An 18,640-nucleotide genomic window follows, 5' to 3' on the forward strand; every position below is an offset into this window, starting at 1 on the left:
CTGAAAGATGTTTCGCTTCCTTTTTTAAAAAAAAATTTTTTTCCCCCTTTTAATCACAAAATATAGTTATTATTAAATCGTGTTGGGATTGTTTTTTGTTTGTTTTTTTTACAAAGGCTTGTATGCAAAAGACAATTAAAAGTAGAGAGATGTATAGTACAAAGACTTAAGAGTGGGTTAGTAATTAAAAGGTACTTAAATATAACTTTTTCTAATGGCATCAGAGAGTGGCTTCATAGGAATGAGATCCAAGCTAGCTGGCAGTAATCCAGTGTTTCAAAATTCAATTTCAATGAGGTACACCTGTCACACGTATTTTAATAAGATTGGTTTTCAGAAACGAAGTAACGGTTATATGAGCAGACATAGCTGGACTGGCCATCGGGCATACCGGGCATTTGCCCGGTGGGCCGCTGGCGATTTTTTGTTTTTATGGGCCGATCGATTTTTTTTTTTTTTTTTTTTGGAAAGGTATAAATAATGAAAGGTGTTGGATTGGCCAGTTGGTCATGATCGACTCTGGGCTGGACCAATTACAGCCGAGGAGGTCGGATGCACCCTCCCCCTTGTTTAGCAATCTTATAGACGAACTAAAGAAAATGGAGAACAAAAAAAGGAAAGAAGGTGCAGAAAAAATTAGGACCAAAAAGAAACGAGCCCTTCAGGCAGACGCTGCCAAATGTGTAAAAATAACTGAATTGTTTGGCGGTAGCTATGGCATAGCTTCCACAGATTTAGCAACATCAGCAAGTGGTGGAGGCCAGCAGGTGGATAAGGGAAAGGGGAGGCAAGAGGAGGAGAGACCGAGGCGGCCGCCGGTCATAGTGGCAGAGGAACTGAACTTCAGGCAAGAAGTTATGACCTGCTGTCTGTGTCAGATATAAACCAAGTTTAGTTGTAGTTTGTTTTCGTTGTGCTGACTTTTTACAGGCGCTTAGAATAACTGGTACTGCGTACTAGCTAGCATGATGGAGTTTATATACTGCTGGGCGGGTGCTATGAAGTTACTGATAGTAAATTTTATTTTATGCTTTAGGTTAGTTTCTCAAACTCCTCAAAATCTTAACAAATTGTGCCAATCCTTACATGTTGCACCAGGCTGATTTATCATCTAAAGTGGAGAAGTCTGTGACAGGAGACAGGAGAGCAGCAGAGAGAGATGGAGAGATGACTTCATGTCATCCATGAGGGATGCATTTGACATATGTTTCACATATTATAGCCCAACAAGTTACTCATAGCAATTTAAATACCAGCAATCAGTTTTTGGCAGACTTTTTGGCACAACACCGGCTATTGCAGTTAATAATACAACAGCTTCTTGCCATTTTTTGTGTTTCTTTTTATCGCTGTGTAACTGAGCTCAATTGAAAGCCTGCATGCGCTAGTACCTCTTGCCACAAGTTCCCAGAATCCTTTGCGGTTTTACCCCTGAATGACGTCACATTTTTGGTGGGCCGGTCTCTAGTCAAAATGCCCGGGCCGATTTTTTGTCCCAGTCCAGCCCTGTGAGCAGATGCCTACTACTAATGTCTGCAAGCAATGAACACAAGGTAGAACATGAGTTATCTGATACTAGTGTCCTGGTTACTGAGTGGGCCCAGGAAGGGATCATATTTTTTTTGTGATATTCTAATCTAAAAATATATATAAATACTGAATTTCCCAGAGGAACCCACCCGAGGGATTAATAAAGTTTCGTCTAATCTATTTTGTGTGACTAACATTCAGATGGTGCATTTCTGTTCACTTGATGACAGGGCAGATAAATGCCAACACCTGGGGGTGATGACCCTCAGGAGGTAGAGCAGGTCATCCACTAACTGGAAGGTTGATGGTTTGATCCCTTGCTGCTCCAGACTGTATGTCTCTTTGAGCAAGATACTTGCTTACCAAGTTGCTTACCAGTTTAAATGTTACAAAGGTGTAGAAAGAAATTGCCTGGGTATGTTGTGTAAAGCACTTTGAGTACTCCAGTATAGCAGAAAAGTGATATATAGCAAGCGCTCATCTTCCAATTCTTTCATTTTTTAGCTTCACCTCATTAACATTTTATACAGTGTTGCAACAGCTTCATGCACAGAAGACAGACACACAAACACCTGCTGAAGTCCTCAAAACTGCTTTTGTGGTTAAAGTAAGTGTGTCTAGCAGCACATTTTGCCACGATCATACACACAAAGAGACAGACAAGCTCACAGGGTGTAAACAATACCAGCCTCGGTGATGCAGCTGGTAATAACAGAGCTTAGATGGACTGGTGTATGCAAAAATACCCACAACTGTAAAACAGTTATGGGTACTTATGGGCACACACACAATAAACCCAATAAAAATGTGCAAGATATAATCATGAAACTTTATAACAGAGTAGTTGAGATCAAAATGATGGTTGAGTCTGACCCACAAACACGGAGTAAGGGGCATCATTTATTCTTTTTAATCTGTAGCATGCATCCTGTGACTCACTGTGAGAGGCAGCTTGATCTGATGTTTGAGTATGTTTTAAGATGTGTGGCGTGAGAACTTGTATTCTTCACACCTTCAGTTTCAGTTCTTGGAAACAAAAATGCAAACACTTATATATGTTCCACCCTCATCTAAATGCAAAAAAAAAGAAAATCAGGCTACCTGTTCGGATATAACATCCCTTGTTTAACAAAGATTCATGTGGTCCCCGGAGTCTCTCATATGCCTGGAAGCTTTCCCTGCACCAGACAAGGAAACAGCTGCATACATAATATGCCTCCGGCCTCCATGTAGCTTGTCCCTGTGGCTTGGGGAAGAAAACCGGTGAGACTCAATTAAATCAGTGACAGATGCCGTTCTGAATTCCAAAATATCACTTTGGTTCTTATTTCTTATTATACTGCTCTCACTATGACAATTCAGCATTCACATGTTCCTACCCTTTATGATGTCTCAAATTTATCCCAGTGGCCTTGCTGACGAGGCATTGCCACAGGCTGAGAAGACATAATCCACAGAGAAGCCAGAAAAGAATAGACTTGGATGTAACCCCTCTGTAATCACCAACGCTGGTGATAACAAACTGGTTATTGCAACATGATTTTTTTAAATTTTATTTTAAGTATTTGAAATAACATGAATTTTTAATCTAACTGTAGAACTGATGTACATAACAAGTTAGTTTACATCACTGACTATAAGTTTTTATGCTGTCAGCTGTATTTGAAACACTCATTTGGTAAGTGAGATTTGGGGGAAGAGCCCTAAAAAAATTCCTACAACTTGAACTTGGTGCTTCTGTGAATTGCTGCAGCTGTCTGTGGGTGCCCATGCTCTAATGCAGTCTGCACATAGATAGTATAAAACATTCAATTCAGTTTTATTTATATAGTGTCGAATCACAACAACATTCGTCTCAAGGTGTTTTATACTGTATGGTAAAGACCCTACAGTAACAATCAAATGCTCCCTGTGAGTAAGCACTTGGCAACAGCGGAAAGGAAAAACTCCCTTTTAACAAGAAGAAACCTCAGGCACAACCAGGATCAGGGAGGGACAGTCTCCTGTTGCAGCTGGTTGGCAGTGAGAGGAGGAAGACGCACTGTGGAAGAGAGCCAGAGATGAAAATCGCTGTTCCTATGTCAATAGCAGCAGCGATGTCATCTATTGGTTTGTGGCGTCCGATTATGAAACCTCAGGGAGGACACTGGATGCTTACAGGATAAATGGGCACACCTGCATTCAGTACAGTCTGAAACTACCACTTGAGCCTACAAACTCCAGCGGAGTCGCCCCCTGCTGCCCGTTAAACATAATGCAGGTTTAAGATACTTCTGAACTGGCTCTACTTTTTCAGACACACAAGCAACGTGCATCTTACGTTGTCTACTGGTCTGCAGTAGTGTTTAGATTTGTGTCAGATGACCAACAACCACTTCCCTACTCAGTGGTTTTACTCTTGTGGCTGTCCGGTTCGTGCCCAATCTGTGCGCTGTCTCTTTAAGAAGGAGGGCGTGACTTGGAATGATTGACTTAACCAATGACTGTTGAAAACAAAGAGATCACGTTTCTTCTTCTGCATCGAAAAAATTAATCTGGAAAGAAAAAAAAAGGAAAGAAGTAGGGAACTCCTCACCTCCTCGTCACTTTACCAAGAAACTTAAAATGGCGCAGCAGTTTGTCCAGGCGAAAATTAAAGGCGACAAAGTGGTGGTGTTTCTGAAACCCACCTGTCCTTACTGTACCATGGCTCAAGAGGTTTTGGAGAAATACAAGTTCAAGCCGGGACATTATGAGTGCGTTGATATAAGCAACCACAGCGAAATGGACAGTATGCAGGACTACTTCCTGGAACTTACTGGAGCCCGTACGGTAAGCTTACAGCCTCTCCGTCTCAAGCAGGGCGAGAGCTTTACTTTAATACACACACACATAAATTCAGTGTTAATATCGTTGTATCTTCAGGGCACTGACACAAAATTTAAAGAACACTTCTACGTATTTGTGGGAAATGAAATGTAAGCATCGTGGCCTTAAAGCATCCGGTATTAAATGGAAAATAAAGCAGATACAGATTTTCCATATAGGATTAAGGTAGATAAAATGTCCAGTGAGTGCAGGAAATGTTCCTCAGCGATTTTGGTTCATTTTGAAATGATGACATTACACAGTAGCTGACATGACATGGCACATTTTTTCTGCTGGAAGCAGCCAACAGATGATGGTACATTGTGGTCATTTAGAGACTCTTCAGACCAGGCAACGTTTTTCCAAACATCTGTTTTGGGCTGTCAGGCTTGTAGCCTCATTTTCCTGTCAGGAGTGACCAAGTGTGCTCTTCTGCTGCTGCAGCCTGCCTGCTTTCAAGGTTCAACATGTTGTGCGTTAAGAGATGCATACTTCTAACAAGTTACTGTTACCTTCCTACTAGTCACTGAACATTTTCTCTTTTTCAAACCATTTTTTATAAACCCTACAGATGGTTGTTCAGGAAAATCCCAGTAGATCAGACCCTAAGTAAGAATGCCCATTTGATAATCTGGAAATCACCATTATTACATGAATCACAATTTCAAGAAGGAACTTCACCTCCTGATTATGACATTCTTCAAATCCAACACACGCCAGCTACTACAGTTTTTTGTCCTTAAAGTATTATTTTGATTTGATTTGATTTGATATACCTTTATTATTTGGATCTGTTCTGCTTTTTTATTATCTCTGTGTTTGTTTATGCAAAAAGCAAATGTACTGTGGTAGAAGTAACTACTCGAGAAGTGTTCTAGCATATGATTGGTGGCAGTAACACGAGGGAGTATGTAATGAGACAAACAGGAGAAAGAAGTCTGGGGTTGGGTCCCTTCGGGGAAGTTCTGACTGTCACAAGCTTCATAGTCACCCGACTTCACCCCCATCTCTCACTTAAACTGAGAAAATCAAGCGTTTGTAACATGAGAGAAGCTCCCTGTGCTGATTTTGATTGTGACGAGATAAAATGCGTTATCAGATTTTGCTGCTCATGCATGCTGCCTTTGATGCAGAAGCCGTGGCAGACCAACAGTACCACAGATATTCCGATATTCATGCACATGTTTCACAGATCACTGACCCTGTGCATGAAGCTGAAAGGGAATTTCTTCCTTTTTTTCTTGTATTGGTTCAGGTCCCACGTGTGTTCATCGGTGAGGAGTGCATCGGTGGTGGCAGTGATGTGGCGGCCCTCCAGAGGAGTGGCAAACTGGAGGGCAAGTTGAAATCCATTGGGGCCCTGCAGTGATTCACCTGAAGATCTCCAGGTATGGCATGGACTCTGAGAATGTAGCTTCCCTTCACCTTAAACTACAGCACACACCCTGTTACTAATGCTCGAAATAATAACAACCGCTTAGAAAGTGTAAGTTAGGAATACTCAAGGAAAATATTATTTAACAACAAAAAAAGTGGTGATGTTTACAAATCACATTTCGTATTATTAAAAAAATAATTTTATAAGTTATATAGTTTGTTTTACGTATTTTATAAAAGCTGTTACTGGATCTGCTGGAAACTGATGCCAGGAAGCTCCCAGCACACAGTTTCTGTGCTGATATTAATAACATTTGGTGTTTGGCGCTCTGCGGGAATATTTAGGATTCAAGAAATTTCACAAACTGACTTGTTACAGCAGTGGCCTCCTGTTACCACACTTGAATTCAGAGAGCTCTTTAGAGTAATCTATTCTTTCACAAATATAAAGGCAGACAGTACAGCTGGGTGATTTTATTTATTTATTTATTTATTTTGTATATACCTGTGGCCCATCAGGGTTTAGCTCGTCACTAGGTTTGGAAATTGGTATTAATAGGTACTAGCAAACCTGCGCACGTCTTCGTTTAGCACTCAGTTGAACTCTCAAAATGTACAAATATATACGATTGTGGGATTTGTATAAAATATTTGTATACACCATACAGCTGTTTGCAATCACATCACTCTAATATTTATGCAACATTTCATTAAGATCGTTCCACTTATTCAGGAGGAAAAATACGCTATGATCATTACAGTATGATTATTAAGAAATTATTAGTGTAGAATGCATAATTCCAGGGAAAGACAAAAAACAAACAAACATATAAGCAGTAACTTGCCAGTGAAGACAGCGATGGAGTCAGCGGTATGTTAAAACATGTCTTTATTTAAAGTCAGACGCCATGTATTCTACAGTCTGTACAGCACAGGCTCAGAGGAGCCATGTGTCTCCACACTAGGTGTGGATGCAGCACTGGGATACACTTTGTTTCACAGTCCACAGTTTCACCTGCTGTTTGCTGATTCGTATTAGTAGGGATGCACCACCAGGATTGTAACGTTCTGGGTTTTTGCCAATGTTTAAAATAACAATTTGGCTGATTTCTGATCCTAGTTAGATTTATTATTGTGATAGGACAAAAATAAATAAATAAGTGAACTGTTTCAGCGTCTTTCAGCCTTTCATCATACTATCTCGCAGTGAGCACAAATTCAGTCATACATATTTATGAAAGTGGATCCCAGAGATGATAACGGCAAACTCTTGCGAACGAAGACATTCGCCAATGTTATTGGTGAATGTCATCTATTTTGGCAATAGGCCGATGTATATCTACAAGGCGACTATCAATCAATAAATCGCTGCATTCCTGTTTATTAGCAGATCAAGATGTATTCGAGGATATTTACACACAGAATTTAGTGGAATTTGTGCAGCAGCTGGTTGACAGTGGGAGCTTGCTTGTACTATATACACAGAATTTCTGTTAATACTGCAGAAATAGAATATGAAAGCATTACACGCCGCTTCCTGATTGATTGTGATCCACAGATTTAAAAAAAACCCCATCTGCTAGCTGTCACTACTGATCGCTTTCACCCTCGCGTAGGTGAAGGTTTATTTAACAAATTGAGCCGTTATGTTCCATTTCCCCTTTTTTTTAAATCGAGTAAACAGCCGTGAAACATTAGACTGGAAAGTAGTGCCACCCTGTTCGTCTCGACTCCAAATGTTAAAAAAAACAAAAATCATGTCCACATATGGTATAGTTTACAAAAATAATTGAGCACCAATAAATCATAATCTCTTTATGATTAAAAAACATTTTAAATTAAAAAAAAAGATAAAAGAAATATTTCGTATTCACCCAGAGGCTTTGAGATTTTTACTGTACTAACTTATGTTCATAATACGGTGCTCTTTTTTTTTTTTTTTTTTTTTTTCCTCGTTTTTTGTGACAGCGACAGGTCGTTATTTATTATTGCAAACAGAAAAGCATGTTTTCTCATTAACCCGCAAAGGAAAGCGTGTAAAAGTCCGCCTCAGTAGATTTTAAAAAGGAGTTTTGAAAGAAAAATGTTATTACTGTTGCTGATTTGGTTTACAGATATTAATTACAGGCTAGATGCTGTTTGATTTGAGGCTTACATTTGAAGCCTTTTCTCCATGATAGTGTAACTGCTTCATTTGACACCTATGTACTCTACTGTGTGGTTATAAAAATCAGTCTGGCTGCAAGACAGTTTATGAGGCTGTGTCATCGATGTGAAAGGATCGACTAAAGTGTTGTAATTAAACCTGTCCTGCTCATTTTCTTACACATGAAAATACATATGACGCTGCTAACAGCAGGAATTGTGGATGACTTGCATCGGGATCATTTGTTTACCCTAGAGTCAATAATTTATTATTTCAGTGCTGTTTAACTGACTCACTCAAAATACAACCTCACCCAGTTTCTTAAACCTGGGGAGAGGTGAAGCAGAGCCAAAGAAAGAATGATGTTTGGTGCAGATCTGGATTGTTTAAGATTAGGGCACTGGGAGGAATCTTTCATCTGTATTGTCAGGAAATTTTAGGATGTAATTTAGCGCAAAAGGTGACATGAAAACAGTAACAATAACCCCAGAGACTTTTAAAGGCTCTGGATTGAATGGAAAATAAATTAAATAAACACTGAGCTTTTGTTATAGAGATGTTGTACGCAAAGGTTAGCTTCCCTCCCTTCCCAGGTGTGTTTACTAAATTGCTGTGGCCAGTGAAAAGTGGAGTTATTGAGCAAATCTGCTGGAAGCTGACTTGGACACCAACAGTGAATGAACCAGAGTTTAATGACACACAAGGACTGAGTGAATGAGTGAAAAGGTAACTCGGATAGGCCATCTCTTGGTCATGTGACTGAACGGGAGACCCGTACTTCTGTCACATGACTTACTGGTGATAGCTAGCTCACTGTTTAACATTATTCACACAAACTGAAAAGTAACGAGTTGAACAGAATAAAATGAACGTTGCTGCAAAAAATAAAACAAAGTAATATTTCCCATGACTTTTTGTTAGATCTTAACAAAATCTTAGAGGGCTTTTCATTGGGCCAATCAGAAACTTCCCCCCAGGGGCATTAAAGAGACAGGAGCCATGAACAGAAAAAGGGGAGCGTTTCAGAAATGTGCTGCATGCTTTCATGTTGTGGAACAATAAAGTATGTAAACCTATTCTTGAGGAGCCTCAAAATAAAACTGCGAGCCTGTAAATGAGCTATATACGGGCACTTTGAGAAACTGTTTTCACAAGTTCACAATCTTTAGATCAGATGGGATGCATCATGAGTGATCAAGGGTTTCATCTATGACAGAGAGGTCCTGCGTCAATCCTACAGAAGACACACAGAAGCTATTGAGTGTTGAGGAGATCTTCCTGTTTAATCAACCTGAAGTCACATTACCCGTTAATGTAGTTTGAAATAGTTTGCACATGATCCTGGTTGTTTTCCTGACAGATGTGTGGTCATTTGATATATCAGTAATTATACTGAAGCCATTTTGTGTCACTGGTCAATATTGAAATCCACAGCTTTGCACGCCATTAGAAATGCGATCTTTCACAGAGATTCGGCCAGTGGCCAGTCATATTAAAGTCTTATTGGGTTTTATGGATCAGTTTTTTTATTATTGCCCTCGAAGGAATAGTCATATTAGGATGCGCCAGTCAGTCCACTGAGGGAGGAGAGGCGCGTCGCAGCAGTTTAACAAGTCTTTCCTTTTCTTCCTCTGCATCGTTGTCTCTCGATCAGCCCTTCATGCAGCAGGATAAAAAGAAAAAAACATGTCTTCTGTCAGTTTTCCCACACGTCGATGTGCACTGGAATCCTTTCTTTTCTTTTGTCATTGTCTTCCTTTGCTCTTCCCCACAGATGGTTTTGGCGTCCAGGTTTGGTCACATGACAAGGCAGCGGGACTTGCGGAGTTTGCGGCGTCGCTGCTGGTACTCGCTGAGCTCTTGCAGGTAGCCTCTGGACGGCCATCGTAGCCTCTCCACCTGCTCGCGCTCCTCATCTGGACACATATAAACGCAATCACATGTTAGACTAATTTGTACTCTACTGGATGTTTTTGTTCTTAAAATGTTAGAGGAAGATTTATCATACTTGACCAATACTCAGACACATATGGAATATGAACTTGTTGGGCTTTTGTTATACTGTTACTGTAATATCCGTCCAATGGCCTTTAAGGAGGCTGATATTTGTATGACCTATGATGACAATAAAAAAGTGGGATTGCTACACAATTTTGCTGTTGATGTTGTCTTTATCTACTTTGATGTGGTCAGTAATATGCACAAACATTAAGTATTAAATATAATATAAGGGTAAAGTTATAGTACTGAACCTAGTATGAGGAGTCACTATTTAAAGGTCTGACAGGTCACAATCTAATTTACAAACACGGTGCTTTATGATGCTGTATGGGAGGTTTCCACAGGTTTCCAGGACCATGCTTGATTCTCCAATAAAAAAAAAAGTAAGTTAATGATTTTAATTTTATTATCTAAAAACAAGTGGATGTTCAGTGTGGTTCAATTTCAATTTACACATAACTGATGAGCACTTTGATTATACCTCATGTAGTTTTAGACGGAGCCCTGACTCAAAAAATAACAACAAATGGGATTATTTTGCAGGGACTATGTTATCTGAGGAAATACTTGTGTTATTTCTTTTTCTGTCTTTCACTTTTTTTCTTTTCTGTTATATTTCACAACGTTAAGTGTACAGGCTAATTATCCCAAATGTACAGATCATCTGTAATCCTTTTCTTCTCTTTTTGTTTATATGTATAAAGGAAAACCATTGTTTAAAAAGGATAGGTCTATATACATTACATGTATGCAAATGATGTGTATATGTATATATTTCAGTGTGATTATTTATAGTAAAGCAGTTTCTCTTTTTAATCAGTAGATTGTTGTTGAGTTAGGACACATTAATTGCACTGCAGGGCAGCATGTGACGATTAAAAGCTACACTTTAGGTATTAGAAGTAGCACGTGGTCAAAGTAGCCATTAATTTCGCTTGAATCTCTCTATTTATAATTATTTCCCCTCATCTATGTTCTTACCATGTTAATTATACTTTGTTGTTGAGCCACAGATTTACAGTTGTTGTCCCTCCTGCATTTCTTCCCCACTAAAGCGAGCAACAGTTTCCTATGACTGTAAGGGCTTGTTATTATATATATTTTTTAAATAAAAGAACAGGGGGCTTCATACTAGTTGTTTCTGGTACTAATGTCGACAGTGCAGATGCTAACATGTTGGTTAATTTGACATGTTTTGCTGCATCTATTTGTAGTTTCTTTTTTCTCTTTTAAGCTCCACCTTTTCACTTTTGTTTGTCCATCTTTACCACTTCTTCCACATTAAACTCTGTCCCTGGCCCATCCCTTACGTCACACAGAGAAGATAAGGGATGGGCCAGGTGTGTTAAGAGATTTTATTGGTCAATGCAAATAAGTGAATGGGTTATTGTGCAGTGGCTGGTCAAGCTGGCCTGTAGTCTGTATAATTATATCGACAAGGAAAAAGGAGAAATCCCAGAGACAGGGCGGGACTGTCTCTGGGTGGGACTGTCCCGCCCTGTCTCTGGGAAGTGAAGCTGGTGCTGAAGTGCATTAAATCTGCTTTCTTTCTGTCCAGCAGGGGGACGACTTCTCTGCTGAAAAAAAATTCAGATTGTTTAGAAGTCTGGTAAAACAAACCTCCTGTTTACTTGTTTTATGACCTCAGTAAACCCTTTCCTGATGAGCTGATGATCTCAATCACTAGTTTGTTATTGAATACAAAATATTAATTTTGTAAATTAGGGTCAAATGGACAGTAAAGCAAGGTATGCTTTAGCACATGGCTATTTTGTGTCACTGTTGTATGAGTGACTAATTCTTAGTTTCTCTCAGATCCCTTACATCTGGTTTCAAAACAAGACTGGTACAGCAAGAAATGCTCAATTTGGGGAATAAAATTGGAAATCTTGATTGAGGTAATTTCCATTTTTTCTATACAGTCTGTGATTTTGGCTGGATGGACTGGTGTTTGGGGGGGGGACACCTTCACTTTATTTCAAAGCACTTAATCACAGGGTAGTTTCAACACTGTAAAGGCTGCTCCCTTATTCGCAGGTGATACCTGTAATAGTGTTTAGAACAGTTATCCCTTTAAAATTGCACACTGACCTGAGAGCTCCAGGAAGTCAGGTTTATGACTGAAGATTAGGTAGTTGTTGGCGATGAAGTGGAGGAGCCAGATATAGAGCTGCTCTGCATTGTGGCACTGGAAATCAATAGAGACACTATATGAAATGCAGGTCTTCTCCTAAATGAAATTGTATGAGCATCTGCTAGAGATGGAGCCTAAGGCAGCTGCTGATTAACAGACTATGTTTCAACAAGAAAATATTGCACTGGATACTTTGATACTCACTCACCTTTGCCCTGCGGAGTAGTCGAACTACACTGATGCCTGTTGATGCCAGCTCTCTACTGGGCATGCTCTGAAGGTAAGCACATACGCAGACCTCACACAGATGCTGCAGTCGTTTCACTTGGTACATCTCGGCACAAACCAGCACAGCCATGGCCTGAAGCACACTGGCTGGACACACAAACACACAGTACTGTCTGATATGCTGCTTACTAGGGCAAAGAAAAAAATCAATACAGCATAGCATTGCAATATTTTGCATGGCAATAAAATATTGATATCCATTTTCTTCCGCTTATCCAATTCAGGGTTGCAGGGGGCTGGAGCTTATCCCATTTGCCTCAGGGTGAGAAATATCAATACATGGGCACCAAATATTGATATATTATTATATAAATTAAAATACTCTGAATAGTATGAACAAAAGGGCTCATCTTATGCACCACCATCCTGAGAAAACTTAGATCAGACTGGTTTAACTGAAAAACCATCCAACAAGGGACACACTTAGCTTGACAAAGCTACCTCCTAATTAAGAGCAAGGTAATGGCTCAGTCACTTAAAATTAGGACAGCGACGTCCTAGCATCGACAAAATTGATTGTATTGAATTCACATACCAGCTGTAACTTGCAGTTACTAAATTGTTGTCGAGAGCCTGAGGTTGTTGCACACTCACAACTACTTTTGATCACAAGGTGATTTCTTGACAGGAAACAACCTTTCTGCAAACAGTCACAGTCTGACTTGGAGTGACTGGAGTCACTCTCAGAGAGACTGTGGAAAGCTTGCAAATATTTTCTGTGTAATTTATAAACAGAGACCGATTACCAACATGTTGCCATCAGTCTGAATAAGTTGTCATCATTGAGCACAACCCAACTCTTGTCTTAGCAGGCTGCGAGCTGGTTGTATTCTGGTTATCTTCTTATAGAACAGGAAGTCTGACGAGTGCAAATTTAATAGTTTAATGTGAATATCTGTCTGTATAGACAGCAAGAAATATGTGACATTTTTACAGTTAACTGCTGTATTATTAGAAACAGATTGCATGTATCAATCACAGGCTGATACCAGATTGATTGCAGACTGACTCAGTCTCATAGCAACATTTATGGCAGGTTTTAGTGGCAGTGTTTGTTTGCTTGGCAATCTCATTTTGCAGAAAAAAACTGAAGTGAGATAACTTTTAACTTTGAGGACAGATTTTGTAGCTGGAAACGGCTGAGAAGTCGCAATATGTTTTACTGCACTAATCAATAAATCATAAAATGTTAGGTATCACACTGATATATTGTCAAAATATAGTATTGTGGGGTGTCTGGTGATTCCCACCACTACTAGTTATTGTATACATTAAATACTGTGAAAGCATTATACGTATATTAAACCAATGTAAATCCGACTTTGTTCTAGATGTATGCAATAGCTGGACATATTCTCCCTGAAGCTGAAATGTTTTCTTATCCTTCCTGTTCCAAAAATCATTCAGGTAAAGCACCACAATGAGCTTAAATCAATCAAACACTGTCACAATAAAACCGATTTGGGTCTATTTTACACACAATTAGAATCTGAAGAGCAGATTTCTAACACATAAGTGCTATCAGTCCAAACCACTTCCAGCAGAATTTAAACTCAACATTATTTGACATGGTTTGGTTTGCATTTGCACAGCACAGACAGGAGTGATACGGTTGAATGCTCAGCTGCTCCCAAAACAGTAAAACTGCACACAGCTCAAAAATGATCACTCAGCTCTGCTGTTTCTGTCATTTCTCTCAAAGCATTTTAGGATCTTTCATAAGACTGATTTCATTTTAAAGACCACACTTTTGTTTTAGTTCTACAGATGGATTTCATTCACATCCATGCAAATACTTGTTGCACATATAGATCTGATTTTTTTTAAATCAACTGTCATTCCAACTGTTTTTTTTTACCTTTAATTATGAACACAGTGTAGAAACAGAGTAGACAAAGGATTGCATGTGAAAACTCCTCTGACATGAGTTTGTTCTCATTGTTTTGCAATGTGCAAATGTTAGCCAAGCACTGGCAAAGTGATTTTTTTTTCCTGTTTATCATCACATTTATTTAACCAAAAATGTGTCTTTTAGGATGAGCTTGAGGCGGCCACTGCAGCGCGTCTGGGCTTGGGGGTGGTGGCAAAGTGATTAAAAAAGCTTAGACACATACAGTCGATGGATCGGACAATCTGAAACCTGTTCCCCTCCCTTTTTTGTTGAGCTCTTAGCACGTAAGCCACATTTCTGAGAAGTATGCGGCTGTCCTACCTGCCGAGCTGTACACAAGGTTGGCGACTAGCTGGATTAAAGAGTCAAATTATTTTAAGGGTCGGCCATAGGTGCACATGTAGAACCTCAAAATAATGAGAAAGTTGCTTTGTGACTGCTGCATGTATAAAGAGATGACTGCAAAAACCGGAGGGGGCTACAACAAAGAGAGTAATAAATAATCATAATGGGAAATTTTAAAGGCAAAATATCGACAAATAATTAAATGAAGCTCTTTAATCACAACCCAAGAATACAAACAAATGTGTATTAATTCAGAACTTGTTTAACATCCTTAACACCCATTATATACTCGCTCCAGCTTGCCATTTTTGTATTGGTGCAACACAGACTGCACCACAGTGTACACATTTCATCATCAGATATTAACATCAAATCTCAGCCGGTTGTGAATTTAAATAAAGCTCCTTAGTCAAATCACTTAATGCTCAAATAAATAATTACTCATCGCTCTTTTTGTGCTGTCAAATTACATGCTTGCATGCAGCAAGCACGAAACAAGCGGTGTCGATCTTTTTCTGTAATGTCAAAATGTCAAATTAAATTACCCCTGATGCAAACAGATTCCCGCCGTTTATGTCAAACACCACCTTCAGCATCCTTCACTCACTCGTGAGCGCTGATCCTCCGCGTGCGTCCCTGACAGGACGCAGCTGAGCAGCAGCAAAACAAGAGGGTTTGTGCTATGTCACTGCACAATCACCCAAATGAACATTAACACAGCATCCCTCATATGTACAGTATACATTGTTTAACACAGGGAAATACTCTGATGGTTCTTTACTTTTGATTTCACACCCTTCTTCTTTCTTTCTTTTTTTGTTGTTGTTGTTGCTACTGGTGGAATTACCTTGATTTGACCTTGAGTGCCGAGCTCTTACATAACACTACAGCGGCTGCAGCCTCTGAAGCAGTTTCATGTCTTTAATTTCCTGTTCCCATGACTCAACCTGGAGCTGTATCTCTGGAGAAAGCTTGCTTATCATACCCTGATCTAAGCTGGATCATAAGGACTGCTTGTTGAATTTTTTTCATCATTTAATTTATTTTTTTTAACCAAAAGATCTCACGCCACAGAATAATGGGATTGTGAGCTGCAGAGAGCTTGTTATTCAAAGCTGATTATTCTGAAGTTTTGCATTGTCTATTCAGCAGCTTTGTTATATAATGCTACAAAGGAGGGTGACAGTCAGTGTTGCAGTAAATCACTCTGCAACTATACATTAAAGTGATCATTTTTATACTTCTAATCAATGAACGTAGCACATTATTCTTTCTCAATTTGTATTCATAAGGTCCAGATTAGATATAAGCTGCTTTAGAGACCCCAGCAAACACACTTATTCACAGCTGCACCGACTGATCTTTTAACATTAGGGGGCAGAAAAACTCATAAATAAGAAGAATAAAACACAAGTTACAAAATGTTTTAACTGACCCAGAAGCTGAGAGTTGCAAACATGGAGCAGAGCCAGCCTGAATATCACATAAATATGGTGACGAAGGCATTTTAGAATTTGAATAAAAATGTATGAGTGTTTATTCATATCTTATTCCAAAAGGTTTATATACAATCTGTTCAAACAAAAGAAGAAGAAGAAGCAGCAAAAAGTCCAATATTTAAGATAAAGTTTTTATAATGATAGGGAGTAAGTTCTAAAAATACTGCTTAATGCAGCAATTAATGTTGTAGAAGTGCCTCCAGTGTGTTTTATTTCTATTCTTTCCTAAAGCTCACCACCGTCACCAGAGAGAATTACCAGCACTAATTACTTTGAAGACATAACACACAGCGTGTCACATAGCGACAGGAAAACAAAAACAAGACGTCTGGGGCCGTGATTTGGCACCATTAAAAGCAGTGATGCCAAGAGTTGATTTTGTCATCAGTAAATCTAATTTAATTTTAAGCTCAGCGCTGGTTTCAGAGCACCTCCTGAGAACAACACTGGCAGGATGTGGCAGTCACACAGATGGTTGATGGGACTTGTCATCTGCACTTTAGTTTTGGTTTGTGTTGAGCAAGCGGAGCCCAGAAGAGAAGCTGACATACCTCTCTCGAGTGTTTTATGACTGGTAACGCTGATTATTTCCATTTCCAGTTGTTGCTGGGCTGTTATCATTACACTGATCAGACTCGGGACTTTCATCTCTTTCAAAAATCAAGCAAATCTCTGTTCAGATCTATCATCCCCCGTTAAAAGGAAGCAATATCTAGGGCTAGTTTCCCATATTTAGCCACCTTAATCATTCATCCTACTGTGTACAACGAGACAGTGGTCATACCAGTGCAGCTATGCCTGCTGCTGACTAAGTGAAGGAAACTCACCAGGACAGCAGGAGTCGGTGTAGAGGTACTCGAGGAAAGACAGGAAAGTGTCTGAGGAGACGCCGTGGATGGGCACCACTCGGCTACGAGCCTCTGCATACTTCCCGCTGAACATGGCGGCCATGACATCACAGCGGGCCACCAACACTGCCCGGTGGGCTGGCAGCACACTCCCTAAATCACACGTGTGGAAAATTAAGATGTAAAGTTGAAGTTTCTATGAAGCCTTTCGGCAGCCACAGAGTGTGAAGTGTTTGTGAGTAACATGTTTCATCTTGATGCATCGGCATGAGAAACTTCAATAGCCGCCATGAACACAAGCTGACTTCAGTCAGACATTCCTGCTAATATAGCAGAAGTGTAGAGTATAAATGTAATTTCGGCTTTTAATGAGTGATCGGTCACAACTGCCCATTTAAATGAACAGGAAATTATTGTACAACCTCTCAATGACACAAGTCTCATCATCGAGTACCATTAACAAGACAGATTTTCTCCATGACCTCCATGAAGTTTAGCGCACAGCTCAAGGGCACAAGGACAAGAAAAGCTGGCTGCAATTTTTATGAGATAAATATTGATTAGGAGAGGCTTTTTAGCATTATTTCTAAATTTCTCGATTTCATAGAGAAATGCTGAATGCAAAAGAGATTCTGCTGAGCTGAAACACGACCAGAATGAAAGAGAGCCCATTGCTGGGGCTATTTGATCTTATTTTGTCTCCAAATGGATGATCGGGCCAGGGACGGAGATCCTAATTCAATCACGGCAATAAAATATGACCTTGTTCTGCTGTGTTACATGCATTTGTAAATGTGGGTGTGTCTAATAGGATCAACGTGAACTTACCTTGCACCATGAAGATGACATCAGAGTATAGAGGAGAATTGAAGAGGTTGACGAGAGTCTGGGGACCAAGCTGAGCTGCCCTCGCACTCGGTGTGTCCCTGGTGCCCTGCACACACACACAAACACGCAAACAGTGGAGAAGAAGACAGAAGAATCGGCCAGTGAGAGTTGAAATTCCTCTGCTGCATATCAGGTACTCGTTACCAGCACAATTGCCATTCTGTGCATCTATCCCACATCCCCTGTGGAATACTAATGCCGTCTCTGCCAGTCTTGCTTAGCAGTACCCAAACATGCTCGAACTGCAATGCCAAGAATGTCATGAGTGGAACTGGCTAACACAGAACACAGTGAGAAGCAGACGGCAGTCCAAACTGTCTGTTATCAACACGTTCATGTATTCTGTACTGCACAGCGGGTGAAACTGGTGGAATAAGAAAATCTGTCAATGCGTGTGTGTGTGTGTGTTTGTGCTTTTTGCAAAGTGTATGTGCACACATGGATTTCAGTCCACAGTAGAGTGCCTTCAAAGCATCCCATTTCCACTATGTGACCTTTCTCAGTCAACTGAAGCGCAAAGAACTCCATAATTTCACAGTGAGAGAGTGAGACAGAGAGCAAGATCAACACACACAGTTCAAGTTGGAGGCAGAAACAAAATCAAGAGGCTTAAAATTTCATAAATCAATCAAAGCTCATGGAAAACTTATGGGAAATTAATTTATACAGGTCTCACAGAGTCAGATTCCCCGGAGGTGCTGGAGATGATGCGATCAAATCATGACAAGACATTAGGCTATCTCATTGCGTTAAAGTGGCCCAGCCGTCTCGGTGTGTCAGCTCATCCCAGCACCGCCTCAGGTAGAACTAGTCCTATCCAGATGGGTTGGTAGACTATGCGTGGTG

At 39.9% G+C, this 18,640-nt stretch overlaps 2 protein-coding genes across 2 annotated transcripts in view; one reads left to right on the forward strand and one right to left on the reverse strand.

The window, feature by feature from the left end:
- The first annotated feature begins 3,971 nt into the window (after positions 1 to 3,971).
- Positions 3,972 to 9,812, forward strand: glrx (glutaredoxin (thioltransferase)). The gene is made up of 3 exons (XM_080892289.1): positions 3,972 to 4,341; positions 5,633 to 5,765; positions 9,675 to 9,812. The coding sequence occupies exons 1-2, from the start codon at positions 4,135 to 4,137 to the stop codon at positions 5,744 to 5,746; spliced, it is 321 nt and encodes a 106-aa protein (XP_080748415.1). The 5' UTR covers positions 3,972 to 4,134; the 3' UTR covers positions 5,747 to 5,765; positions 9,675 to 9,812.
- The window catches only part of rhobtb3 (Rho related BTB domain containing 3), a gene marked incomplete at its 3' end in the record, with an annotated part of 29,211 nt that continues 20,268 nt past the window's right edge, over positions 9,698 to 18,640 (reverse strand). The window contains exons 9-13 of the mRNA XM_080892290.1: positions 17,735 to 17,840; positions 16,886 to 17,059; positions 12,244 to 12,410; positions 11,993 to 12,089; positions 9,698 to 9,816 (exon numbers count right to left, since the gene is read on the reverse strand). Of these exons, the coding sequence (XP_080748416.1) occupies positions 9,698 to 9,816; positions 11,993 to 12,089; positions 12,244 to 12,410; positions 16,886 to 17,059; positions 17,735 to 17,840 (663 nt within the window). The remainder of the gene's footprint in view (positions 9,817 to 11,992; positions 12,090 to 12,243; positions 12,411 to 16,885; positions 17,060 to 17,734; positions 17,841 to 18,640) is intronic.

The sequence above is a fragment of the Rhamphochromis sp. 'chilingali' genome (genome assembly GCF_963969265.1).
Source record: "Rhamphochromis sp. 'chilingali' genome assembly, chromosome: 9".
NCBI classification, from domain to species: domain Eukaryota; kingdom Metazoa; phylum Chordata; class Actinopteri; order Cichliformes; family Cichlidae; genus Rhamphochromis; species Rhamphochromis sp. 'chilingali'.